This window comes from Muscardinus avellanarius (genome assembly GCF_963383645.1).
Source record: "Muscardinus avellanarius genome assembly, chromosome: 10".
Lineage (NCBI taxonomy): Eukaryota > Metazoa > Chordata > Mammalia > Rodentia > Gliridae > Muscardinus > Muscardinus avellanarius.
In genome coordinates this window covers 61897229-61925224 of record NC_137796.1, presented here as the reverse complement: position 1 = coordinate 61925224, position 27996 = coordinate 61897229, and the positions used below count along the sequence as shown (strand labels likewise).

At 46.5% G+C, this 27996-nt stretch overlaps 1 protein-coding gene across 1 annotated transcript in view; it reads left to right on the top strand.

The window, feature by feature from the left end:
- VRK3 (VRK serine/threonine kinase 3) overlaps positions 1 to 21105 on the top strand; it is a gene marked incomplete at both ends in the record, with an annotated part of 29936 nt that extends 8831 nt beyond the window's left edge. Inside the window, 7 exons of the mRNA XM_080703684.1 lie at positions 2844 to 2928; positions 3175 to 3280; positions 6958 to 7050; positions 9088 to 9220; positions 10477 to 10597; positions 17712 to 17770; positions 20957 to 21105. Coding sequence (XP_080559810.1) covers positions 2844 to 2928; positions 3175 to 3280; positions 6958 to 7050; positions 9088 to 9220; positions 10477 to 10597; positions 17712 to 17770; positions 20957 to 21105 — 746 coding nt within the window. The remainder of the gene's footprint in view (positions 1 to 2843; positions 2929 to 3174; positions 3281 to 6957; positions 7051 to 9087; positions 9221 to 10476; positions 10598 to 17711; positions 17771 to 20956) is intronic.
- Between the last annotated feature and the right edge of the window lie 6891 nt (positions 21106 to 27996).

The following is a 27996-nucleotide window of genomic DNA, read 5'->3' as shown; positions in this document are numbered from 1 at the left end:
AGAGTCAAGTCATTCGTTTTCAGGGCCAACTGCAATCCCATTACTTGGGAAACTGAGACAGGAGGATTGCAGCTTCAGGACCAGCAATTTAGCGAGACTCTGTTTCATATTTACAAATAAGGTAGGACTGGAGGTGTAGCTCAGAGTTAGAATACCCCTGGGTTCAGTCCCAAGAGAAAGGAAGGAAGAGAGGGAGGGAGGGAAGGAGGGAGGGAGGGAGGGAGGGAGGAAGGAAAGAAGGAAGGAAGGAAGGAAGGAAGGAAGGAAGGAAGGAAGGAAGGGGAAAGAAAGAAAGTTCTCAGTACTTGGGAGGCTGAGACAAGAGGATTGCAAGTTCGAGCCTCAGAAATGGTGACTTTCATCAACCTAGCAAGATGCTGTTTCAAAATAAGAATATAGCCGGGCGTGGTGGCGCACGCTTGCAATCCCCGCGTTTGGGAGGCTGAGACAGGAGGATCGCACAGGTTCCAAGCCAGCCTCAGCTACTTAAGTGAGGCTCTCAGCAACTTAAGTGAGACCCTGTCTCCAAATAAAATATAAAATGGGTCTGGGAGTATAGCCCAGAGGTAGAAAGCCTCTGGGTTCCACCTCCAGTACCACAAAAAAAAAAAAAAAAAAAAAAGAATATAATAGGGCTGGAGATGTAGCTCAGAGGTAGAATGTTCCTGAGTTCAGTCCCTAGTGCCACAAGAAAGTAATATATTTTTGGAATGCTGTGAGCTGGTTGTTACATGCAGCCATTATTGGAAATTAAGTTATGTAAACTTACAGTTAAATAAACTATATTAAAAATGAAGATAATAGAAGATAGAAGATGAAACCTCATCATCTCCTAAATTTTTCTTTTGTGTGTGTGTGGTATTGGTAATTGAACCCAGAAGCATTCTACCTCTGAGCTATAGCCTAGCCAAGCCTTATTTTTTATTTTGAAATAGGGTCTAAGTTGCAAGGGTGTCACTAAGTTACTGAGGCTATCCTGGAACTTGCAATCTTCCTGCCTCAGCCTCCTAAATACTGGGATGACAAGAGTGTGCCACCACGCCCTCAGCTATATTTATTTATTTATTTATTTATTTATTTATTTATTTATTTATTTATGTTTGGTATGGGGGAATTGAACTCAGGGGAATTCCCCAAGTCCTATTTTTATATTTTTATTTTGTTTTTGTTTTATTTGTTTTATTTTGTTTTGTAGTACTGGGGATTGAACCTGGGGCATTCTGCCTCTGAGCTACACTCCTAACCCTATTTTTTTACTCTTTTTTTTTTTTTTTTTGCGGGTCTGGCGTGGAACCCAGGGGCATTCAACCTCCCAGCTATACCCCATGCCCTATTTCTAATTCTTTATTTTGAAACAGTGTCTCACTAAGTTGCAAAGGACCTCACTAAGTAGCTGAGGCTGTCTGGGAACCGTAATCCTCCTATCTCAGCCTCCCCGATGCTGGGATTACAAGTGTGCGCCACCACGCCTGGTTGTTTTTTTTTTTTTATTATTATTATTCTTTATTTTGAAACAAGTTCTCACTAAATTGCGGAGGGCCTCACTAAGTAGCTCAGGCTGGCCATGAACCTGCAATCTTCCTGTCTCCATCTCCCAAATACTGGGATTACAAGTCTGTGCTAAGCCGGTCTTATTTTTTCTTTTCTTTTTTTTTTTTTTTTTTTTTTTTTTTTTTGGTAGTAAGGTTTGAAACCAAGGCCATCCTGCTTCCAAACTTTACCCCTAGCCCTATTTTATTCTTTAAATAGGATTTTACTCAGTTACAGAGGACCTCACTAAGTAGCTGAGCCTGGCCACGAACCTGCAAGTCTCCTGTCTCAGCCTCCCAAGTAGTGGGATTACAAGCATGTGCCACCACGGCCAGGTTTTATTTTTGAAACAGGGTCTCACTAAGTTGCTGAGTTTGGCCTTGGACCTGTAATCCTCCTGTCTCAGCCTCCAAGGACCAAATCACCACCCCCAGCTTCCTACTTATTTCTCTCTGTGTCCTGTTATCTACACTCTTGGGGTTATTTGCATCTGTCACATCCATATGGTGAGTGCAGTGCACACTAGAGTGCTGCCCCACCTCTCCAACCACAGTCAACCACATCATATTGGTGGCTTGAAATTGGCCATGGGGGAAAGTAGTTACAGCATAGAAATGACAAAACTACTGATCCACACTGAGTTCCCCTGGGCAGCCAGGGTTAGACTGTATCATTCTGCCATGGTTCTCTACCACCTCGTGGACACCCTGGAAGACAGGCAAATTCTGGTGACAGCATGGCCAGCTTAGAACCTTTATCAGTATTATTAGCTGGACGTGTGGATTCAGAGGTTGGTCTGATGTTCTTATTCCTTCCATCTGCTCCAGGTTTGTATGTGCTCTCAGAAGGCACCCACATTCACCTCTGTCACCTGCAGACATGGATTGACATCTATGGATGAGCTGGGCGTGGTGGCGCACGCCTGTAATCCCAGTACTTGGAGGCTGAGATAGGAGAATCATGCAGGTTCAGAGCCAGCCTCAGCTACTTAGTGAGGCTCTCAGCAACTTAGTAAGATCCTGTTTCCAAATAAAATAGAAAACAGGTCTGGGAGTGTAGCCCAAAGGTAGAAAGCCCCTGGGTTCCATTCCAGTACCACCAAAAAAAAAAAAAAAAAAAAGACATCTATGGATCACTATGCCCGCCCTGTCCCTACCCCCTCTCACTGCCGTCCATCCACAAAGATGTAGTCTCCAATGAGGAGACTCGGTCTGGTCTGGGCTCCGGCTCTCTCTGTTTCTGGTCTGAGAACAGGCTGTTGTGCCTGGCCTGAGACCACGCAGGTTCTGACCTTGAGCCCCTGTCTCCCGCAGTGAGCAAGTGGAAGAAGCTGCACTCAACCCCGCTCCTGGCCATCCCCACCTGTGTTGGTTTTGGTGTTCACCAGGACAAGTACAGGTGAGCCACCTCACCTGCCACCCACCTGTGGACCCTTTCCTTCACTCCCTGCCCTGTGCCCAGGCATGGCTGGAACTTGGAGCCACCGGTTACTTCTTTCCTTTCTCTGTTTTGATCCCAACCAATCAAACCCTCAGTCTCATCTGGTACTGGAACCTTGTGGACCCCAGCCATGGTCTTCCCTGGGTGGCTTGCACTCCTTCCTTCCCCTGTGACGTGACCTCCTGGGGTGCTCCTGTCTTCCAGGTTCATGGTGTTCCCTAGCCTGGGGAGGAGCCTGCAGTTGGCCTTGGATGACAACCCAAAGCATGTGCTATCAGAAAAGTGTGTGCTCCAGGTGGCGTGCCGGCTGGTATGTACCCAAGAGCTGCTCCGCTTCTCAGGACATGATTCATTGCTACATTCAGCCCCTGCTTCACTCTGCTGGCATGGAGGCTAGCACCTGGCCCAGCCAGGCAGGTGAAAAAGAGGCAGTTAGAAAGAACATACATGGCCAGGCGTGGTGGCACACGCTTGTAATCCCCGCGCTTGGGAGGCAGAGACAGGAGGATCGCGCAGGTTCGAAGCCAGCCGTGCGCGCTGGCTTAAGAGACCCTGTTTCCGAATAAAAATGTAAAAATAGGTCTGGGAGTGTAGCCCGGAGGTAGAAGGGCTTCCAGGAACCCCAGTACCAAAAAAAAAAAGAAAGAAAAGAAAGAACACGCATGATCAGCACTACCCCAGGCCCCCAGCCTCAGATGGAGGGGGTGGATCTGGCTTCCTGGTGGAGGTGGTTTCTAAGCCAAGACTAAGTATGAATGGGAAATAGCAAGGCTGTTGAGAGTGGAGCTGCAGTGGGGTATGTGAGAGGAGAACATTCTAGGCAACGACACAGCTTGGGCAGAAGCTCGTGGGAGAGCACAGGTATTTGTTCATTCATGCACATGCTCATTCATCCTCTCATTAAACATTCGTGTGTGTGTGTGTGTGTGTGTGTGTGTGTGTGTGTGTGGTACTAAGGATGGAACCCAGGGCATTCTACCTCCGAGTGACACCTACAGACCTGTTTTTTATTCTTTTTTTCTTTCTTTTTCTTTCTTTCTTTATTTGTGGTACTGGGAATGGAACCCAGGGGCTTTTCTACCCCTGGGCTATACTGCCAGACCTATTTTATATTTTATTTGGAAACAGGGTCTCACTAAGTTGCTGAGAGCCTCACTCAGTAGCTGAGGCTGGCTTCGAACCTGTGTGATCCTCCTTGTCTCAGCCTCCCAAGTGCTGGGATTACAAGCGTGCACCACCACGCCTGGCCCTTTATTCTTTATTTTGAAACAGGGTCTCACCGAGTTGCAAAGGGCCTCACTAAGTAGTAGCTGAGGCTGTCCACGAACTGTGATCCTCCTATCTCAGCCTCCCAAATGCTGGTATTACAAGCGTGCACCACCACGCCCAACTCCTCTTATTAAATATTTATCCGATATACACTAAATTCCAGGCTCCATCCCTGAGGCGGAGAGTAGAGCAAGGAACAGCAGAGTCTTAGGGTCTTGTAGCTCAGTCTGGTGGGAAAGGGCCCTGTAAAACAGTTGCAAGCCAGGCGTGGTGGCGCACGCTTGTAATCCCCGCGCTTGGGAGACGGAGACATGAGGATACGCAGGTTCGAAGCCAGCTGCGCTGGCGTAAGAGACCCTGTTTCAAAAATATAAAATAGTTCTGGGAGTGTAGCCTGAAGGTAGAAGGGCTTCCAGGAACCCCAGTACCACCAAAAAAAAAAAAAAATAGCCAGGCATGGTGGTACATGTTGATAATAGTACTTGAAAGGTTGACACAGAAGGATCACAGGTTCATGGCCAGCCACAGCAGATTAGCAAGACCTATTTCTAAATAAAAATTTTTAAGTTGGGTTTGGCGATACACACCTGTAATCCCAGTACTTGAGAGGCTGTGACAGGAGGATCACAGGTTCAAGACCAGCCTTCCCAACCTAATGAAACCTTGTTTCAAAAGAAAAAAATAAAAGGGGCTGGGAGTGTAGCTCAAAGATAGAACACCCCTGAGTTTAATTCCCAGTACCACACACACACACAAAATTTTTTTCTTAAAGGATCAGGGCGGCCGGGCGTGGTGGCACATGCTTGTAATCCCTGTGCTTGGGAGGTGGACACAGGAGGATCGCGCTGGTTCGGAGCCAGCCTCACTGGCTTAAGAGACCCTGTTTCCAAATAAAAAAAAATATAAAATAGGTCTGGGAGTGTAGCCCGGAGGTAGAAGGGCTTCCAAGAACCCCAGTACCACCAAAAAAAAAAAAAAAAAAGGATCAGGGGGCCAGGCATGGTGGTGCACACTTGTAATACCAGCATTCGGGAGGCTGAAACCAGAGGATCACGGTTCACGGGCATCCTCAGCTACTTAGTGAGGCTCTCAGCTACTTAGTGAGGCTCTCTTCAACTTACTGAGACCCTATTTCAAAATAAAGAATAAAAAAAATAGAGCAAGAGGTGTAGCTCAGAGGTCGAATGCCCCTGGGTTCCATCCCCAGACCTGCAATAAATAAATAAATAAATAAATAAATAAATAAATAAATAAATAAATAAATGGCTAGGGGTATAGTTTGAGGGTGGAATGCCTCTGGGTTCAATTCCCAGTACCCCCCCCCAAAAAAAAAAAAAAACAACCTTTCTTATCCTCCTGAGTTTGCAATCAACTCAGAAAGATACAAGAGGTAGATGGAAAGCCAAATATTAGCTTCACCTGGAGGTGGTGGCACGTGCCTGTAATCTTAGGACTAGAGAGGCTGAGATAGGAGGATTACAAGTTTGAGGACAGTCTCAGCAAATAATGAGATTCTCATCAACCTAGTGAGACCCTGTTTCAAAATAGAAATAAAATAGGGCTGAAGATATAGCCCAGAGGTAGAATGCCCCTGGGTTCGATCCTCAGTACCACACAAAAAAAAGTGTATGTGTATTAGATTTACTTCTGGGGTTTTTTGGTGTTTTGTTTTGTTTTGTTTTGTTTTGTTTTTCTGTACTGAGAATTGAACCCAGGGGCATTCTTCCTCTGAACTACACCCCTAGCCCTATTTTCCATTCTTTATTTTGAAACACAATCTCACTGAGTTGCAAAGGACCTCACTAAGTGGCTGAGGTTATCTGCAAACCACTATTCTCTGTCTCAGCCTCCCAAATTCTGGGATTACAAGCATGTGTAACCATGCCAAGCTTTTTTCTTTATTTGGAAACAGGGTCTCACTAAGTTGCTGAGGACCTCACTAAGTAGCTGAGGCTAGCCATGAACCTGTGATCCTCCTGTCTCAGCCTCCCAAGTACTGGGATTACAAGCCTGCACTACCATGCCTGGCTCTACTGCTTATTTTTAGTGTGTGTGTGTGTGTGTGTGTGTGTGTGTGTGTGTGTGTGTGTGTTACTGGGGGTGGAACCCAGGGGCTTTTCTACCTCTGGGCTATGCTCTCTATTTTTTTTTTTTTTTTTTTTTTTTTTTTTTTGTGGTACTGGGGTTCCTGGAAGCCCTTCTACCTCCAGGCTACACTCCCATACCTATTTTTACATTTTTACTTGGAAACAGGGTCTCCTAAGCCAGCGCGCGCGGCTGGCTTCGAACCTGCACGATCCTCCTGTCTCTGCCTCCCAAGCGCGGGGATTACAAGCGTGCGCCACCACGCCCGGCTCTATTTTATATTTTATTTGGAAACAGGGTCTCACTAAGTTGCTGAGAGCCTCACTAAGTAGCTGAGGCTGGCTTTGAACCTGTGCAATCCTCCTGTCTCAGCCTCCCAAGTGCTGGGATTATAAGCATGCGCCATCACGCCCAGCCTACTGCTGAATTTTTAAGAGTCTAATTAGAGACATGTTTAGCTATCACAGTCAGGTTTGTAATGCTGCACCAAGAGTTAGTCAGGCTGAACCCCCAACCACAGGTAGTGCTAGACAGCCCTGGCACTAGCAGTAAGGATTTCTTAACCTGGCTCTGCAGCAGAGCCTCATTTTATTAGTCTTGCCACCTGTAGAAATGTTTGCCTTCTTCCCCCAGCTGGATGCTCTGCAGTATCTCCATGAAAATGAGTACATTCATGGAAACCTGACAGCTGAGAATATCTTTGTGAATCCAGAAGATCTGAGCCAGGTAAGAGACTGGTCTCCTCCACTCTAGAAGGTCTCTGGGATCAGAGTCCCACATGCTCCCAAATCTCCATGTATTTCACAGTGATTATTGCCAACAAAGAATTGCTGTCCCTCAAATATAAAGAGTTCCTTAGAATAAATAAGAGATAAGCAACTCATTCAAAATAAAATGGGAGGCCAGGCGTGGTGGCGCACACTTGTAATCCCCGCTCTTGGGAGGCGGAGACAGGAGGATCGCGCAGGTTCGAAGCCAGCCGCACTGGCTTAGGAGACCCTGTTTCCAAAAATAAAATAGGTCTGGGAGTGTAGCCCAGAGGTAGAAGGGCTTCCAAGAACCCCAGTACCACCAAAATAATAATAATAAAATAAAATAAAATAAAATGGGTAAGGGCCGGTCATGGTGGTGCACACTTGTAATCCCAGTACTTGGGAGGCTGAGACAGGAAGATCATGGTTTGCGGATAGCTTCAGCAACTTTGTGAGGTCTTCTGCAACTTAGTGAGACCCTGTTTCAAAATAAAGAATAAAAAATAGGGCTGGGGGTGAAGCTCAGAGGTAGAATGCCCCTGGGTTCCATTTTAGTACTGCAAAAAGAGAGGGGGGGAGAAAATAAATAAAGGAAAAGAATGGGCAAGGGTAGAAAAAGCAGTTCATGCTGGGCATGGTGGCGCACGCTTGTAATCCCCACGCTTGGGAGGCGGAGACAGGAGGATCGCGCAGGTTCATGGTCAGTCTTGCTGGCTTAAGAGACCCTGTTTCCAAATAATATAAAATAGGTCTGGGAGTGTAGCCCGGAGATAGAAGGGCTTCCAGAAACCCCAGTACCACCAAAAAAAAGAAAAGAAAAGAAAAGAAAAAGTTCATAGAAGAAGAACCTCACAGGTTAGTTAAATAATTAATTTGCATAAGCAGTACTATAGCCTCCCCCTTTATCCACATTCGAGTAGATGCCTGAAACACCAGACAGAACCAAATCCTATTTATACTGTGCTTAATTTATAAATTAGGCATGGTAGAGGATTAACAATTGTAATAAAATAGAACAGGTGTAGTGGCACATGCCTGTAATCCCAGTACTTGGGAAGCTGAGACAGAAGGATTGTAGGCTCAAGGGCAGCCTCGGCAACATAGTGAGGCTCTCAGCAACTTAGCAAGACCCTGTTTCAAAATAAAAAAAACTTTCAGCTGGGTATGGTGGTGTATACTTGTAATCCCAGTACCTGGGAGGCTGAGACAGGAAGATTCCAAGTCACAGCCAGCCTCAGCTACTTAGTGAGGACCTTTGCAACTTAGTGAGACCCTGTTTCAAAATAAAGAATAAAAAATAAGGCTGGGGGTGTAGCTTGGCCCCTGGGTTAACTGAGCATGGTAGCGCATGCTTGTAATCCCAGTACTTAGGAAGCTGAAAAAGGAGGATCATAGGTTCAAAGCCAGCCTCGGCAACTTGTCAAGGCTCTCAGCAACCTAGTAAGACCCTGCTTCCAAATAAGACATGAAATCATGCTCCTGGGTTTAATCCTCAGTACTGCAAAACATAAAAAATTAATGCAGAGGAAAAGGGGTCTAGCACAAAGGTAGATTGCCCCTGGTTTAATCCCCAGGACAAGAGGAAGGAAGGGAGGGAGAGAGGGAGGGAGGGGAAGGGGAGGGGAGGGGAAGGGAAGGGAAAGGAAGGAAGGAAGGAAGGAAGGAAAGAAGAAAGAAGAAAGGGAGGGAGAGAGAGAGAGAGAGAAAGAAAGCAAAGCAAAGCAAGCAAGCAGGCCATTTGTAACAATGCATAACCAACTGTTACTAATTGTTAGTTCTGGGTAGCAGGTTCCTGGGCCGAAAGAAGCAGAGCTGTTGGTTTGCCTTCTGTTCACTTCATGCTTTTCCATATCATTTGGCATTTGTACTATGAGCGTGGCTTAGTTTTGGAAGTTAAAATTTGTCATCTATATGGTAGGGTCGTTTCACATTACACCCACGAGGGGAATCTCTGATTCCAGAGTCTATGCTTCTAACCTCCGATATGTATGGCTTCTCCCCACGTCTACAGGTGACCCTGGTGGGCTATGGCTTCGCCTTCCGCTATTGCCCAAGTGGCAGACACGTGGCCTACTCAGAAGGCAGCAGAAGGCCACATGAGGGGGACCTCGAGTTCATTAGCATGGACCTACATAAGGGATGTGGTAAGAGGACACAGGGGCTCAGGACCATGAGACATGCTTCTCATACAAGGGGGCTCATACAAGGGGGTTCACAACCAGGGGCAGCAGACGGCCAAACACAGGAGAGGCGTTAGGATGCCATGGTAAGGATCAGAATCATGGACCCATGTCCTGGCCACAAAAGGAGCTGTGAATCTTGAGTTCAGCACCAGGAACAGCAAGATGCTAGCACTGGGCAATGGGAGGGCGTTGGATTCAGCACCACGGACAGCAGCTGCTAGACAGGGAATCTCTGTGTTCCAGAGGTTGGGATTTGGGATCTGGTGTAGAGATCCCAAAGAGATCTTGTCTTAGGCAAGGTGAGAGTTGCCTCAGATATTAGGAGGGACAGTTGAGGGGGTGATTGGCTACCACATCTCTGGAGTCTCAGGAGTTAATCAGCTCCTGAGGGAAGTATGCAGAAAAGGAAGGCAGCCCAGGACATTTTGTGTGTGTGTGCATGTGTGTCTGCGCACGTGCGCTGGGCATTCTACCTCTGAGAATACCTCCCAAACACTATGTGTGTGTGTGGGGGGGGGTACTGGGGATGTAACCCAGGGGCATTCTACCTCAAAACTATACCCCCAGCTCTATTTTTTATTTTTTATTTTGAAACAGGGTCTCACTGAGTTGCAAAGGGCCTAAGTAGCTGAGGCCATCTGCAAACCATGATCCTCCTGTCTCAGCCTCCTGAATGCTGGGATTACAAGTATGCACCACCACGTCCGGCTAGCCTCAGAAATTTAATGAGACCCTGCCTCAAAATAAAAAGGATGTAGCTTGGAGATAGAATGCCTCTGGGTTCAATGCCCAGTACCAAAATATAAAATAAATGAGAAGACAGGTGAATGGGCTAGTGAAAGAGGGGTAAAGGAATAGGTGAGTGAGAGTGATGGGAAGAATGAGAGGACACTGGGGAGTGAAGACTGCATAGGTGGGTGGATGTGACTCTGTGGCTGAATATTGAGTGTGTAAGAGAAAGGAAGGCGGATGTGGTAGCACAAGTCTGTAATCCCCATACTTGGGAAGCTGAGACAGGAAGATTACAGGTTCAAAGGCATTCTTAGCAACTTAGACCCAGCTTCCAGATAAAAAATAAAATAGGGCTGAGGGTATATTCTGGAGGTAGAAGGCCCCTGGGTTCCACCCCCAGTACCAGAAAGAGAGGGAGCGAGGAAAGGGGCGGAATGTAAGTGAGCATCCAGACTGAACTGTCACCTCTTCTCCTCCCTTGCCAGGGCCCTCCCGTCGCAGTGACCTCCAGACCCTGGGCTACTGTATGTTGAAATGGCGCTGTGGACTTCTTCCTTGGACGAAGTTCCTTCCCAACACTGAAGATATCATGAAGGAGAAACAGAAGTGAGTCTGAGGGTCAGCAGAAGCCTGCAGGGGCCTGGCACCCTGTAGATGGGTGAGGAGCTCAGGGCCCGGTAGGGAGCAGGGAGGAGGGGACAGGATCCCACAGAGCCAGCCTCTGCAGTCTCAGGTACACACTCTGCTCTCCATTTCCACGGTGGAGGACGCATGGGCTCCGGGCCACACCACCTGAGGTTGGATTCTAGCTAACTACTGTGGGGTGCCGGATGAGCAGCTTGGCCTCTGTGCGCCTCTGTGTTCTCTGAGATGTTATATAATTAGCACTCGTTTCGCAGGGCTGTGGGACTATACAGGGGAGTCAGGTACACGCAGCGCTTAGCACAAGGCCTCCTGATCATCATGTGTAGGACACCAGGGATTATCCAGTGCCCACGGACATGTGGCCAGCCTAAGCAGGTCAGGCCCGGGCTCTGGCTCAGTATCCAGCACCACCAGCCACCCAGTTTCCATACCACCAGTATCAGTGCCTTCCCCTCTACATGGAAAAACTCCATGCCCTGCCCCTTGTACTAATCATTCAACTGACCACAGAAGGAAGAATTGTACTAGGCCTGTGGGGTTCAACACCTAGGACAGTAGGAAGCTAAGCTGTGGGAAGTGCTGGTTGTGGAATTTGGCACCAAGGACCCCAGGAAGTGCCACCGCACTGTGGTTGGTCACCGAGGACAGCGGGTGGCTGGCCACCAAGGAAGAGCTGTGCTGGGGTGTAGGTTCAGCATCAAGACCAGGGGGAGACAGGCTGAGGCTGCTCGGCGATTCAACACTAAGGCCTGCGGACAGCCGGCCACAGGGAAGCACTGAGGGTCCAGGGGTTGGATTAGGGTCTAGTTTAGATATGGAAGATGACAGATGACAGTTGTCCAGGGGTTATCTAAGAGGGATGCCCAGGAGGTAGCTGGCTGTTGACATCTGAAGTGCAGGAGTGAAGTCCAGATGGAAACACAGACCTGGGGGCCGACTCGGAAATTGTCCTCTGATGCCCCAGGAGCCAGGGTTACGTGGGAAGGTGCACAGCAGGAAGGGGCGAGCTCTCCAGGGAGCAGCATCGAGGCTGCCATGCGTCCCCGCTCTTAGCAAGCGGGTCTCTCGTTAATATATGTTCTATTAATATGTTTGCTTAGATACATTCTACTCTTTTTTTTTTTTTTTGGTGGTACTGGGGGTGGAATCCAGAGGCTTTCTTCCTCTGGGCTATACTCCCAGACCTTTTTTATATTTTATTTGGAAACAGGGTTTCACTAAGTTGCTGAGAGCCTCACTAAGTAGCTGAGGCTGGCTTCGAACCCGTGTGATCCTCCTGTCTCAGCCTCCCAAGCGCGGGGATTACAAGCGTGCACCACCACGCCCGGCTATACGTTTGCTTATATTTGTGTGTTGTGTGTGTGATTTGCATAAATTATGTTCTGCTCTGAATTTCTTCTGTTTCTGGCTCTTTTCACTCTGCTGTTTTTCAACACAACCACATCATTGCATATCACTGAGCTTGCTATCTCTGACTCTTGAATTGTGCGCGCGTGTGTGTGTGTGTGTGTGTGTATTATATTACTGGGGATACACCCCAGCCCTATTGTATTTTAATTCTTTTTTGAAGCAGGGTGTTAATAGGTTGATGAGAGTCTCACTACTTTCTGAGGCTGTCCTCAAACCTGCAATCCTCCTGTTTCAGTCTCTCAAGTATTAGGATTACAAACTTGCGCCACCACACCAGGCTCTAAATCAGTTTTACTTAGAGACATCTGTGTCCTTGAATGATAGATGGTAGCCCTGTGTATGCTCAACTTGATTGTAGTACTATAGTAGCCCCTTTTATCTACATTCTAGTACCTAAAACCACAGACAGTACCAAACCCTATATATACTGTGTTTTTTCCTATACATACATACCTATGATAAAGTTTAATTTATAAATTAGACATGGTATGGGATTAGCAACAGTAGTTATAAGACAGGACAGGCAGGTATGGTGGTGCATGCCCCTAATCCCGGTATTTGGAAGACCAAGACAGGAGGATCTCAGGTTTGAGACTAGCTTCAGCAATTTAGTGAGGCTCTCAGCAACTTAGCAAGACTTTATTTCAAAAATAAAGGCCAGGCATGATGATACAAAACTATAATCTCAGCATTTGGGAAGCTGAGATAGGAAGATTGTGGTCCGTGGACAGCCTCAGCTACTTAGGCCCTTTGCAACTCAGTGAGACCCTGTTTCAAAATAAAGAACAAAAAATAGGGCTGGGGGTGTTGCTCAGAGGTAGAACCCTCTAGGTTCCATCCCCAGTACAACAAACATAAAAAATTAAAAAATTAGGCCAGGCATGGTTTCACACCTATAATCGCAGTACTTGGAAGGCTGAGACAGTAGGATCACAGGTTTGAGGCCACACTCAGCAACTCAGTGAGCCCTTTCACAACTTAGTGAGACATAGCTGGGTGTGGTGGTACACACCTGTAATCCCATTACTTGGGAGCTTTACACAGGAGGATCCCAGGATCAAGGACAAACTCAGCAAGTAGTAAGACTCATCATAGCGAGACCCTGCTTCAAAATAAAAATAAAATTGGAAATGGCACACACCAGTAATTTCAGTACTGGGAGGCTGAGATAGGAGGATTGCAAGTTTGAGGGCATCCTCAGCAAGTAGTGAGATACTCATCAACCTAGTGAGACCCTGTTTAAAAATAAGGATTTGCCGGGCGTGGTGGCGCACGCTTGTAATCCCCACACTTGGGAGGCGGAGACAGGAGGATCGCGCAGGTTCGAAGCCAGCCGCGCTGGCGTAAGAGACCCTGTTTCAAAAATATAAAATAGGTCTGGGAGTGTAGCCCGGAGGAAGAAGGGCTTCCAGGAACCCCAGTACCACCAAAAAATTAAAAAAATAAAAAAATAAAAATAAGGATTAGCCAGGCGTGGTGGTGCATGCTTGTAATCCCAGCATTTGGGAGGCTGAGATAGGAGGATCGCAGTTCAAAAACAGCCTCAGCTACTACTTAGTGAGGCCCTTTGGAACTCAGTGAGACCCTGTTTCAAAATAAAAAAAAAAAATGGGTCAGGGGGTGTAGCTCAGAGGTGGGGTTCCCCCGAGTTCCATCCCCAGTACCGCAAAAAAAAAAAGAAAAATTAAAATTAAAAGTAGGGTTATATCGCCGGGCGTGGTGGCGCACGCTTGTAATCCCCGCGCTTGGGAGGCAGAGACAGGAGGATCGCGCAGGTTCGAAGCCAGCCGCCCGCGCTGGCTTAGGAGACCCTGTTTCCAAATTAAAAAATGTAAAAAATAGGTCTGGGAGTGTAGCCCGGAGGTAGAAGGGCTTCTAGGAACCCCAGTACCACCAAAAAAAAAAAAAAAAAAAAAAAGTAGGGCTATAAAGCCAGGCATGGTGACACATGCTTGTAATCCCAGTACTTGGGAGGCTGAGACAGGAGAATCGCACATGTTTAAACCCAGCCTCAGCTACTTAGTGAGGCTCTCATCAACTTAGTGAGACCCTGTTTCCAAATAAAATAGAAAATAGGTCTCAGAGTATAGGCCCAAGGTAGAAAGCCCCTGGGTTCCACCCCCAGTGCCACAGGAAAAAAAAGTAGGGCTAGGAGTGTGGCTTGGATGTAGAATGCCCCAGGTTCAATCCCCAGTACCACAAAAACAAATAAATAAAAAATAAAATTGGACTGGAGTAGTAGCTCAGAGGTAGAATGCCCCTGGGTTCAATCCCCAGTACCAGACACAAAATTAATAAAATAGATCTGGGCGTGGTGGCGCACGCTTGTAATCCCCGCGCTTGGGAGGCAGAGACAGGAGGATCACGCAGGTTCAAAGCCAGCCCCGCTGGCTTAAGAGACCCTGTTTTCAAATAAAAACATAAAAATAAGTCTGGGAGTGTATCCCGGAGGTAGAAGGGCTTCTTCCAGGAACCCCAGTACCACCAAAAAATCAAATAAAAAGCCCTGGACAGAACTCTCTCCTCCTCCCCCCACTTCCTCTATTTCCAAAGAACACACACATCACTATTTCACATCTCTCCTACTTTCCCCTTTACAAAAGACTTTATATTATTTTTTGTGGAACTGGGGTATGGGCCCCAGGGCTTCATATACGCTAGTCAAGTGCTATACCACTGAGCTGTATCTCCAGCCCTACGAGAGACTTTAGACAGACGCAGTGCGCTTCACAGACAAGGTCTGCCCTCGCCAACATGGCGTAGAGTGAGTGAGATAGGTGATAGCGGTCACTTTAATATCAGTGATGGCATGGGAATCCCATGAGCCCTAGCTGTTGCCCATGTCCACTGAGGAAGGACATCCATTGTTGATGGTGTCCTCTTAGAAGCCCTGCTGGCTCCCAGCTCAGCCTGTTGGTGACTTGGTGCAGTAACAGGAAGGACCACTAGGTAGCACTACTGTGCCATGCACATTTTCTGGTGCTCTGACTTGTCCTTCCATTCATTCAGGGTGTGTGTGTGTGTGTGTGTGTGTGTGTGTGTGTGTGTGTGTGTGTGTGTGTGTGTGTGTTTTAAGCTAGGGATCAGCTGGGCATGGTAGCTCATGCTTGTAATCCCAGTACTTGGGAGGCTGAGACAGGAGAATCGCACAGGTTCAAATCGCACAGGTTCAAATCGCACAGGTTCCAGCCTCAGCTACTTAGTGAGGCTCTCAGCAACTTAGTGAGACCCTGTTTCCAAATAAAGTATAAAATAGGTCTGGGAGTTTAGCCCAGAGGTAGAAAAGCCCCTGGATTCCACCCCCCCGGTACCACAAAAAAAAATAGTAATAATAAGGTCTCATTAAGTTGCTGAGGGCCTTGATAAATTGCTGGCCTTGAACCTGCAATCCTCCAGTTTCAGCCTTTCAAGTACTCAGATTACAGGCATGCACCACCATGTCTAGCTACTTATTCATTTCTTAATATGTGATGGAATGAATGAATATGTAGTAGATTTCAGTTCTCACAGGTTTTGTGGCCTGCAAGCCTCTGCGGGGCAACACAGACAAGAGTTGATGTGGTCCCTGCTTCTCACAGGGACACACGGCAGATTGATTATGCACATTACAACTGCCAACAGCATAACTTTCTTGTGTTATTGCTTGTGCATTGGCTTATTGGTTCCTTTATTGCTGGGGAGGGATCAGAACTGCCCACCCCTCAGCCCTTCCACTGGCTGCTTTAGCGCTCAGCAAACCTAAGCATGGGGTATGCAGGCATGGAGGGGATTTATTCCCTCTGCCTGAAAGTGTCGCAGGAGGGCTTTCTGGTGACCGAGCCCTGAGCACATCTTCAAAATTTAAAATAAGAAAGGGCTAGGAGTATAGCTCAGAGGTAGAATGCTGCGGTTTCAAATCCTCCCCCAAAAATTTCCTCACTGCCCACTTAATGATACTTTCTTTATATTTTTATGTTCTGTCAGTGATTGTCTACAGTGGCTGTCTACACCCAGCCAAATCCTTAAGTGTCAGCTACTGTCCCCAAGCACAAGCAGGCCATCATGGGCTGTGTTAGAAAAGCTCCTTTGAAGCATGAGTTAGAGTGCTGGTTGCCATGAGTTCAAAGCTAATGAATCAACAATATTTATTAAAGTGTCTTCCAACAGGAACCTACATAAAACAAGGTTGTTATGGGGCTAGAGACATATCTCAGTGATAGAGCTCTCACCCAACATGAATGAGGCCCTGGTCCCATCCCTGTCACAAGATAATAAAAGCAATTTTAAAAAAGCAACTATTTGCATTGATCAGTTGATGAAAATGTGATCAGAGGCCAGGTGTAATGGCACACCTGTAATCCCAGGACTTGGAAGTCTGAGACAGGATGGTTGCAGGTTCACAGCCAGCCTCAGAGACTCAGCAAGGCCCTCTGCAACTTAGCAAGGCCCTGTTTCAAAGTAAAAAATAAAATAAAATGGGGCCGGGATGTAACCCAGACGTAGAATGCTCCTAAATTTAATTCCCAGTACCCCCCCCAAAAAAATTGACCACAGTATTGCAGGAACCCAATGCTTTGTCTCCCCTGGGAGCAGTAGCTCCATATATATTGATTCAGGGTTCACACTAACTCTAAAGAACAGGCCCCCCTTCCCAACTTGGGCCCAGCAGAAAGGCTCCTGCAAAGAAGAGTGGCAAGAAGAGCCACTCTACATCATTAGTATTCACAAGCACGTCCATGGAGTGGTCTTCAAGAAGCATGCCCCTCGGGTACTCAAAGAGACCAGAGACCCAGAAGTTTGCCATGAAAGAGATGGGAACTCCAGATGTGCACATTGATACCAGGCTCAACAAAGCCATCTGGGCCAAAGGAATAGGAATGTTCCATATTGTATTCATGTGCAATTGTCCAGAAAACGTAATGAGGATAAAGATTCACCAAATAAACTTTATACTTTGGTCATTTACAAGCCGGGCGTGGTGGCGCACGCTTGTAATCCCCACGCCTGGGAGGCTGAGACAGGAGGATCACGCAGGTTCGAAGCCAGCCTCAGCTACTGAGTGAGGCTCTCAGCAACTTAGTGAGACCCTGTTTCCAAATAAAGTATAAAATAGGTCTGGGAGTATAGCTTGGAGGTAGAAAAGCCCCTGGGTTCCACCCCCAGTACCACCCAAAACAGAAAAAAATCTACAGTCAACGTGAACGAAAACTAACCATTGATAACGATATAAAGTTATAAAACTGCAAAAATAAAGAGCATGCCCAGCCAGGAGTGGTGGCACATGCCTGTCATCCCAGTACTTGGGTACTTGGGAGGCAGAGAGAGGCCAGCCTCGGCAATTTAGAGACCCTGCTTCAAAATAAAAAGGTCTGGGGATATATCTCAGAGATAGAACATTCCTAGGTACAATTTTCCAGTACAAAAAATAGTTGCTGTCCTTGCTGTGGCACACACCTGCGATGTCAGTAGTGGGGAGGCTGAAATAGAAGGATCACAAGTTAAAGGCCAGTCTCAGCAACTTAGTGAAGCCCCAAGCAACTTATCCAGACACTGTTTCAAAATAAAAAAATAAAATAGGGCTGGGGGTGTAGCTCAGAAGTAAAACACTCCCCAGGTTCAATCTCTGGTACCAAAAAAAAGTTACTATTCTCTCCCTAAGAGATGTTTAGCACGTGCTTCCTTTCAGGTATCTGGACAACCCAGAGCTGCTGCTGCTACTCTGTGGTCCCTGGATCAAGCACTCAGGTACGTCCCCAGTGGGGAGGGAATAGGCCCCAGACAGGACCAGAAAGTCACCTTGCTTGACCTCTCCCCACACCATTTCACCTTTTCCTTTTCTCTGAGTTTTTCAAACTGCTTATCTATTCTGTGTACACCGCAGAAAAACACTACTCTTCAAAATACTCATGTTTCTGAATAATGACAAGTTGGAAAACACAGGCTTTTTTTCGGGGGGTACTAGTGATTGAACCCAGGGGCATTCGATCTCCGGGCCACACCCCCTGCCCTATTTTTATTCTCTTTTTAATTTGAAACAGGGTCTCACTGAGTTGCGGAGGGCCTCACTAAGTAGCTGAGGCTGTCCACGAATCACAGTTCTCTCCGGTCTCAGCCCCCCAAATGCTGGGATTACAAGCGTGCGTCGCCACGCCCAGCCCCAGGCCTATTTTCGATTTTAATTGTTCAATTTTTTATTTTTTATTTTTGTGGTGCTGGGGATTTAACCCAAGGTCATTCTACGTCTGCGCTACACCCCAGCCCAGTTTTTTAATTTTTATTTTGAAACAGGGTCTCACTAAGTTGTGGAGTGCTTCACTAAAGCTGAGGCTGGCCACAAACCCCTATCCTTGTGTCTCAGCCTCCCAAGTACTGAGATCACAAGAGTGGGCCACCACACCTGGCTCTTATTTTTCTTTTAAAACACTGTCTCTCTAGGTTGATGAGAGCCTCACTGCTTGCTGAGGCTGCTCTCAAGCCTGCAATCCTCTTGTCTCAGTCTCCCAGTCTCTCAGATTACAGGTATGCCCCACCAAACCTGGCTCTTTATTACATTTTTGTTTAAATGCCAGTATAATGTTTGCTTACACAGTAATTGAAACCAAACTGAAATGAATGACATAGAAAGTTAAAGTCCCTGGCTGAGACAGGAGGGTCACAGGTCAACACACTTGCCAACATGGGCAGCTTAGTGAGACCCTGTTTCCAAATAAAAAAATGTAAAAATAGGTCTGGGAGTGTAGCCCGGAGATAGAAGGGCTTCCAGGAACCCCAGTACCACCAAAAAAATTATAAATAAATAAAATAAAATAAAATAATTAAAGCTGAGCTAGGCATGGTGATGCACACTTATAATCCCAGTACAAGGGATTGGGAGGCTTAGAACAGGAGGATTGCAGGTTCGCCACCAGCCTCAACTACTTAGGCCCTCTACAACTTAGTGAGACCCTGTTTAAAAATAAAGAATAAAGCCAGGCGTGGTGGTGCATGCTTGTAATCCCAGCACTTGGGAAACTAAGACAGGAGGATCGCACAGGTTCGAAGCCAGCCTCAGCTACTTAGTGAGGCTCTAGCAACTTAGTGAAACCCTCTTTCCAAATAAAGTATAAAATAAGTCTTGGGAGTGTAGCCCCAGAGGTAGAAAAGCCCCTGGGTTCCACACCCAGTACCACCAAAAAATAAAGAATAAAAAGTAGAGCTGGGGCCGGGCATGGTGCCGTACACTTGTAATCCCAGCATTTGGGGGGCTGAGACCAGAGGCTCACAGTTCGCAGGTAGCCTCGGCTACTTAGTGAGGCCCTTTGCAACTCAGACCCGGTTTCAAAATAAAGAATTAAAATTAGGGCTGGGTAAGTAGCTCGAAGGTAGAATGTCCCTGGGTTCCATCCCCCATACCAAAAAAAAAAAAAAAAAAAAATGTAGAGCTGGGGATGTAGCTCAGAGGTAATGACTCTGGGTTTAACTCCTGGTACCACAAAAAAAATAAATAAATAAAAGCTGGGCGTAAGCCAGGCGTGGTGGCGCACACTTGTAATCCCCGCGCTTGGGAGGCGGAGACAGGAGGATCGCGCAGGTTCGTAGCCAGCCGAGCTGGTTTAAGAGACCCTGTTTCAAAAAATATAAAATAGGTCTGGGAGTGTGGCCCGGAGGTAGAAGGGCTTCCAAGGAACCCCAGTACCACCAAAAAAAAAAAAAAAAAGCTGGGCATAATGGCACATGCTTGTAATCCCCACATTCAAGAGGCTGAGACAGGAGGATCGCGGTTCGCAGCCAGCCTCAGCTACTTAGTGAGGCCCTCTGCAACTTAGTGAGACCCTGTTTCAAAATAAAGAATAAAAAATAGGGGTGGGGGTGTAGCTCGGAGGTAGAATGCCCCTGGGTTCCATCCCCAGTACTGCAAAATAAATAATAAACAATAAATAAATAAAATAGAGGGAAGGAAGGAGGAAAAGAGAACAAGAAATAATAAAAAAAAAAGAAAGCTGGCATACTGGCACATGCCTGTAATCCCAGTAGTTGGAAGACTGAGACTGGAGGATCAAAGATTCTAAGCAGCTTCAGGAACTTGGTGAGATCCTCTTTCCAAATAAAAAATAAAAAATGATCCTGGAGTAGTGGCGCACGCTTGTCATCCCAGCATTTGGGAGGCTGAGACTGGAGGATCACAGTTCATGGCTAGCCTCACTACTTAGTGAGGCCCTCTGCAACTCAGAGAGACCCAGTTTCAAAATAAAGAATAAAAATTAGGGCTGGGGGTGTAGCTCAGAGGTAGAATGGCCCTGGGTTCCATCCCCAGCACCACAATGAGAGAGGGGGGGGGAGTGGCGGGCGGGCGGCAGGCAGGCTGGTTAGCTAGGGGTGTAGCTCAGAGGCAGACTGCCCCTAGGTTCTATCCCCAGTACCAGAGGAGGAGGAGGAGATTTCAAGGTCCACTAGACTCACCTGCAGTTTGCACAGTCACAGCCGTGTCCGTTCCTTACCCTGACATTTGCAGCTACTTTTGCCAGACAGCAGCCAAGCTACGTCCCTGCTCCACAAACTGTGCTGCAGAGACATACACACGCCATCGTTTGCAGGAGGAGTTTGCTACCCTCGTTTGAGAGATGCACGTTAAATACGTGTGCCCTGGGATTTGCTCTAAAACAGGACAGGGCAGGGGACTGGTGGGGGTCTTGTGAGTGAGGCTGGCTGTGAGGCGACAGCTACTTGAGCACTGGGACTCGAGCTCATGGTGCCTTCTCCCAGTGCTACCTTTGACATTGTCCCAGCATTAAAAAGTAACTGCTGAGTGCCTCTGGGAGCGCCAGCCCAGAGGAGGCACGGACCCAACCAGCATCGCTGGTGACACCCCCAGGCCCCTGTGGTGTCCTGACTGGTTCCAGGTTGAGCGCACCTCTCAGGCCTTTCCCATGCCGGGGGGTGTCTTGACCACAGAGACCCTGAAGGAGTACCTGAAGGTGGTTATGGCCCTCAAGTACGAGGAGAAACCACCCTACGCCGTGCTGAGGAACAATCTAGAAGCCCCATTGAAGACTCTGCAGGTGTCGGCGTATGACCCCCTTCATCTGAAGATGGTGCCCTAGGTGGAATCAGGTGGGAGCGTTTGCACATTACTCCTCTCACCCTCACCCCTGCTCCCACCCCAGCCCTACCCAGGTCCCTGCAAAGGACCGATTCCCAGAGGTAACCTGGTACCCAGGGCCAGCTCCCAGCAGATGCTGGTTTCTCCACAGGCTCTTGAACTTCTAGCCCCCAATAAGGGCAAGTAACTGAAACCTAACCCAGTTTGGCTGTAAAAAAAAAAAAAAAAAAATGTTGGATTGATGGGCTGTTATAACTAGGAAATTCTAGGGTAGAGCCTTAGGCATGACTGGATTCACAGCCTCAAAAATAGCATCAAGCGGGGCATGGTGGCGTACACTTATAATCCCAGTACTTGTGAGGCTGAGACAGAGGACCACAGGTTCAAAGCCAGCCTCAGCAGCTTCCTGAGGCTCTCAGGAAATTGGTGAGACCCTGTTTCCAAATAAAAATAAAAATGGGCCGGGCGTGGTGGTGCACGCTCGTAATCCCCGCGCTTGGGAGGCAGAGACAGAAGGATCGCGCAGGTTTGAAGCCAGCCTCACTGGCTTAAGAGACCCTGTTTCCAAATAAAATATAAAATAGGCCTGGGAATGTAGCCTGGAGGTAGAAGGGTTCCATCCCCAGTACCACCAAATAAAATAAAATAAAAATGGGCAGGGCGTATATCTTAGAGGTAGAATGTACCTGGATTCAATCCCCTGCACCACAGGGGGGAAAACACACACACACACACACACACACACACACACACACACACACACACCCACCCCAGGCTGGGTATAGTGGCACACACCTGTAATCCTAGAATCTGGGAAGCTGAGGCAGGAAGATCATAGGCTCCAGGCCAGCCTCAGCAATTTGATGAGACCCTCAGCAACTTAGATACTGTTTTAAAATTAAAAATAAAACAGAGTTGGATAAGATTGGTTGTCTGTGGAGATTCATTATTCATGTTAGTCTTTTACCTATCTCTAAATTGTATTGTTTGCTTTTACTGTTGCTAATTTTTAGGATTTCTAGTTGGAATACTAATATACCTTCAGATATAGCATTTGGAAATATTTTATCCCATTCTATCAGTAACTTTTAACTCTGTTTACATTGTCTTTGGATATACAATATGCTTTTATTTTTTAGGGAGTTTGTTTACCCTTTTGTTGCCTGTGCCATTGAAATCATATCCAAGAAATCACTGCCAATTTCAATGTTGTGAGGTTTTATGACCCAGATTTTCTTCTAAAAGTTTATAGTCTTAAGATTTATATTTAGGTCATTTATCTATTTTGAGTTAATATTTGTATATGGAGTTAGGTAAGGGTCCGATTTTATTCTTTTTCATGTAATTATTATTTTTCAACAATATTTAGTTAAAAGATAATTATTTCCTCCACCAAATGTTCGTGGAAACCTTGTCAAAAATAACTTGACAATATATGGAAGAATTTATCTCTAGGCTTTTATTTAACTCCAATGGTTTATATATCTGCCTTTAGAACAGTACTACACTGTTTCAATTATTGTAGCTTTATATGGTTTGAAATCAGAAAATATACATCTTCTAGCTTTGTTCTTTTTCGAGATCGTTTTGGGTATCTAGAGTCCATATTCCATATTAGGATAGATTTTTTGTGAAAAATAAATAAATATATGATAGTTTCACCTTAAAAAAGAAAAAGAAAGAAATATTCTCTGGTAAGAAAGAAAGCAAAAAGAAATATTGAAATGTTATCTTTAAGTCATCAAAAGCTTGGTATCAGACAAATGAAACTGTTATGTGAGATTATCAACATTAATATTGGATAAATTGCTGTAATACTAGATGTCAACCACTAAGCCAAGTATGGGAAGGAGGGATGGGGAGGGAACGGGGTGGGGATCGGGTAGGGGCTAACTGGGCGATGTGTGCATGTATGTCTACAAAAGTATTATTTTTATCCCATTATGATGTATGAATACAGTGCACCAATTAAATAAATAAATAATAAAACAGAGTTGGGGTATAGCTCAGAGGTAGAATGCCCCTGAGTTCAATTATAGTCACACACACACACACACACACACACACTAGCATCAAGCTGAGTATGGTGGTGTATTTCTAGTACCTGGGAGGCTGAGGCAGGAAGATTGCAGTTTTAAGGCCAGCCTCAGCAACTTACACCTTCTCTCAAAATAAAAAACAAAGCTCGGCGTGGTGGTACATCCTTGTAATCCCAGTACTTAGGAGGCTGAAACAGGAGGATCCCAGGTTCGTGACCAGCCTCAGCTATTTAGTGAGGCTCTTCACAACTTAATGAGACCCTGTTTCAAAACAGAGAATGAAAATAGGACTGGGGGTGTAGCCCAGAGGTAGAATGCCCCTGGGTTCAATCTCTAGTGCTGCAAAAATAAATAAATAAAAATAAAAACCAAAAGGGACTAGAGGCGTAGCTCGGAAGTGGAATGCCCTTGGGGTCAATCCCCAGTACAAACATATTTATCCGCATGTAGCGTCAAGGCGTTCCCAAGTCTCTCTGTCCCTTTGGCATCCCCCCCTCTCTCCCGGTGTCCCTCTCCCCACCCACTTGGACTCTGCTTTCCTTTAGTTCAGCCCCGTTCGTCCACAACATACACAGAAGTCCACTGCCTCTGTCCCCCGTCGGGTGCCCTGTTTCTTGAGTGAATGAGACACTAATCACCATTTCTGTTTTTCAGAGCTTTCCATTTGTAGTTTGAAACTGAAATAAAAGAATGGAATAGCAGCAATGTGACTCAACACCCATGGCTTAATCACAGAGGAGCTTCCAGAAAACCCCGTGAATGTGCATCTCTGACACTTTTTTAGACCACATACATGGGTTCTGCCTACTGTCAGAATCCGGAATCGCCCTCCAGATAATGTGAAGTTTCTCCTTTGGAGCGCTCTGCGGTCTCAGCCGTCATCTCCAGCGTCCGCTGAGGTGAACAGAGAAGACTCCCCAACTCTCAGGCAGGCTGGGGCCCCTCAGCGGAACCCCTGCCATTGACACCACTGTACTTTAATAATAAATTGTTTTATCGGAGCTTGGGGAGTCCAGTGTCTGCACAAAGTTCTTCCTGGAAAAAATTACCTCTTCTTTTTTCCCATCCATTCACCTCTTTAATCTTTCATCCAACTGTGTCTTTCATTTATTTCGTCAAACTTTTGCTGGCCTCATTCACAGACAGCCTGTAATCCCAGCTACTCAGAAGCCTGAGGCAAGGAGGATCACTTGAGCTTAGAGTTCATGACCATCCTATGCAAATGAGCAAGATCCGTGTGTGTGTGTGTGTGTGTGTGTGTGTGTGTGTGTGTGTGTTTTACTGGGGATTGAACCCAGGGGTGTTCTACCCCTGAGCTACATCCCAATCCTTTTTATTTTATTTTATTTTATTTATTATTTTATTTATTTATTTATTTATTTATTTATTTATTTATTTTGCGGGTCTGGAGTTGGAACTCAGGGGCATTCGACCTCTGAGCTACACCCCCTGCCCTATTTTTTATTCTTTATTTTAAAACAGAGTCTCACTAAGTTGCGGAGGGCCTCACTAAGTAGCTGAGGCTGTCCGCAAACTGCAATCCTCCAGTCTCAGCTTCCCGAATGTTGAGATTACAAGCATGGGCCACCACTCTGGCTTGGCTTTTTTTTTTTTTTTTTTTTTTTTTGGCAGGTCTGGGGATGGAACCCAGGGGCATTTGACCTCCGAGCTACACCCCCTGCCCTATTTTTTATTCTTTTTTATTCTTTAATTTGAAACCAGGTCTCACAGAGTTGCAGAGGGCCTCACTAAGTAGCTAAGGCTGTCCACAAACCGTGAACCTCTGGTCTCAGCCTCCCAAATGCTGGGATTATAAGCGTGCACCACCACGCCCGGCTTATTTTTTATTTTCAAACAGAGGGCCTCGCTACGGTGCTGAGACTGGCCACAACCCTGATGTCTTCCTTTCTCAGCCTCCCAAGTGCTGGTATCACATGGATGCACCACGCTTGGCTGGCATCTACTTTGACTATGTGGCACTTTCCCAATCACCAGCATGACTCAGTCACCCTCAACACAATTTCCAGTCCTTCTGCCCCTCCTAGTTCCTTCATGTGGTCCTTCCAGATATCTGCCTCATACAACTTCCTACAGCCTGCCAGAGCCTCCTTACCCATACACCCTGCATGGACTGCAGAGGCCACAATATCTATATCACAGTCAATCTGTAGCCTCCTGGAGCTGTGTCTGCCTGCTTTAAACCCACCACTAAAGCCTGGCATGGTGGCACACGCTTCTAATCCCAGTACTTGGGAGGCTGAGACAGAATTGCATTTTGCGGCCAGCCTCAGCTACTTAGGCCCTTTGCAATTCAGTGAGACCCTGTTTCCAAATAAAGAATAAAAAGTAGCTCAGAGGTAGAATGCCCCTGGGTTCCATCCCCACTACTGCAAAACAAAAACAAAAACATTAAGCCAGGTATTGTGGCACATGCATATAATCCCAATACTTAGAAAGTCAAAACAGAAAGATCTCAGGTTTAAGGCCAAACTCAGCAACTTAGACACTCAACAACCTAGTGAGGTTTTTTATGTGTGTGTGTGTGTGTGTGTGTGTGTGTGTGTGTGTGTGTGTGGTACCGGGTGTAGAATCCAGAGGCTTTTCTACCTCCGGGCTATACTCCCAGACCTATTTTTGTACTTTATTTGGAAACAGGGTCTCACTAAGTTGCTGAGAGCCTCACTAACTAGCTGAGGTTGGTTTTGAACCTGTGTGATCCTCCTGTCTCAGCCTCCCAAGCGCTGAGATTACAAGTGTGTGCCACCACACTTGTAATACCTTAGTGAGGTATTGTTTTAAAACAAAAACAACAAAAAAAAAAGGCTGGGATATAGCTAAGAGAACACCCCTGGGTTCAATCCTCACTACCACAAAAAAAGAGGAAAAAAAACTTGTCTGGAAACTTGTTTGTACAACAGCCTTTGTAAAAAAGTCTCATGAGTCCCCGTGTCCATGTGCTCCCTCACTCAGCTCCAATGTGTGGCCTCCAGGTGTGCTGTGCACCCCTAAAAGAGCCTGGAAGTATTCTTTATTTCCATCTTGTATCTCTCCTGATACTAGACAGGTTTCTCCATTGCATGTGTGTACCTCTGGTCCCAGTACTTGGAAGGCTGCGACAGGAGGATCACAGGTTCAAGGCCAGCCTCAGCAACCTAGTGAGACCCTCAGTGATATGATGAGACCCTGTTTCAAAATAAAAAGGGCTGGGGTTGTAGTTCAGAGGTAGAATGCCCCTGTGTTCAATCCCCGGTACCAGCAAACAAACACTGGAATTACAGGTGTTTGTTGAGAGACCTGTCGTTTGTTGCTGAGACTTGGCTCAAATCATGAGGAATTCATAGGGCAGGACAGGAATGAAGCTGCTTGTGGATTGGATGGCAAGAAAAGGGGAGGTTTTAGGGTCCTTTTGCCTAGCCACCGAATGTTATCGTGCCTCTCACAGGCCACGTGTTTTTGTTGTTTTTTGTAGTACTAGGGATTTAACCCAGGGGCACTCGACCACCCAGCTACATTCCCAGCCCCAATTTTGTGTGTGTGTGTGTGTGGTACTGGGGATGGAACCCAGGGGCATTCTACCTCTGAGCTACACCCCCAGCCCTGTGTGTGTGTGTATGTGTGTGTGTGTGTGTGTGTGTGTGTGTGTGTGTGGTGCTGGGGGTGGAACCCAGGGGCATTCTACCTCTGAGCTACACTCCCAGCCCTATTTGTGTGTGTGTGTGTGTGTGTGTGTGTGTGTGTGTGTGTGTGTGTGGTGCTGGGGGTGGAACCCAGGAGCTTTCTACCTCTGGGCTATACTCCCAGACCTATTTTATATTTTATTTGGAAATAAGGTCTCACTAAACTGCTGAGACCCTCACTAAGTAGCTGAGGCTGACTTCGAACCTGTACAATCCTCTGGTCTCAGCCTCCTAAATGCTGGGATTATAAGCATGCGCCACCACACCCCGGCTCCATTTTTTTTTCTTTTTTCTTTTCTTTTCTTTTCTTTTTTTTTTCTTTTTTTTTTCTTTTTTTTTTTTTAAACAGGGACTCACTAAGCTGAGGCTAACTACAAACCTGGATCCTCCTGTCTCAGTCTCCCAAGTACTAGGATTACAAGCGTGCGCCACCATGATCAGCTCCCCAGTCCTATTTTTTATTCTTTTTTTTTTTTTTTTTTTTTTTTTGCGGTACTGGGGATGGAACCCAGGGGCATTCTACCTCCGAGCTACACCCCCTGCCCTATTTTATATTCTTTATTTGGAAACAGGGTCTCACTAAGTTGCAGAGGGTCTCACTAAGAAGCTGAGGCTGTCTGCAACCCACAATCCTCCTGTCTGAGCCTCCCAAATGCTGGGATTACAAGCGTGCGCCACCACTCCCGGCTCACGTTCCTAAAATAATTTTGAGCTTGTAGTTATTTGATGAATGACCAGACTTTTTTTGTTCATATCCATTCTAGCAAAACCAATTACAAACTGTCCTTGAGTAGATTCTGGAGACTTTTTTTTTTTTTTTTTTTTTTTTTGCGGGTCTAGGGATGGAACCCAGGGGCATTCTACCTCCGAGCTACACCCCCTGCCCTATTTTTGATTCTTTATTTTGAGACAGGGTCTCACTAAGTTGTGGAGGGCCTCACTAAGAAGCTGAGGCTGTCCGCAAACCACCACCTCCTGTCTCAGCCTCCCAAATGCTGGGATTAAAAAGTGTGCACCACCACGCCTGGCTCACATATAATTTTGAGGGAGGAGGTTATCACTGGGATTACAAGTGATAACTCCTGTCTCAGCCTCCCAAGTACTGGGATTACAATTACTCCCAAATACTGGGATTACAAGCATGCACCATCACACCCGGCAAGCATTCTGTTTTTA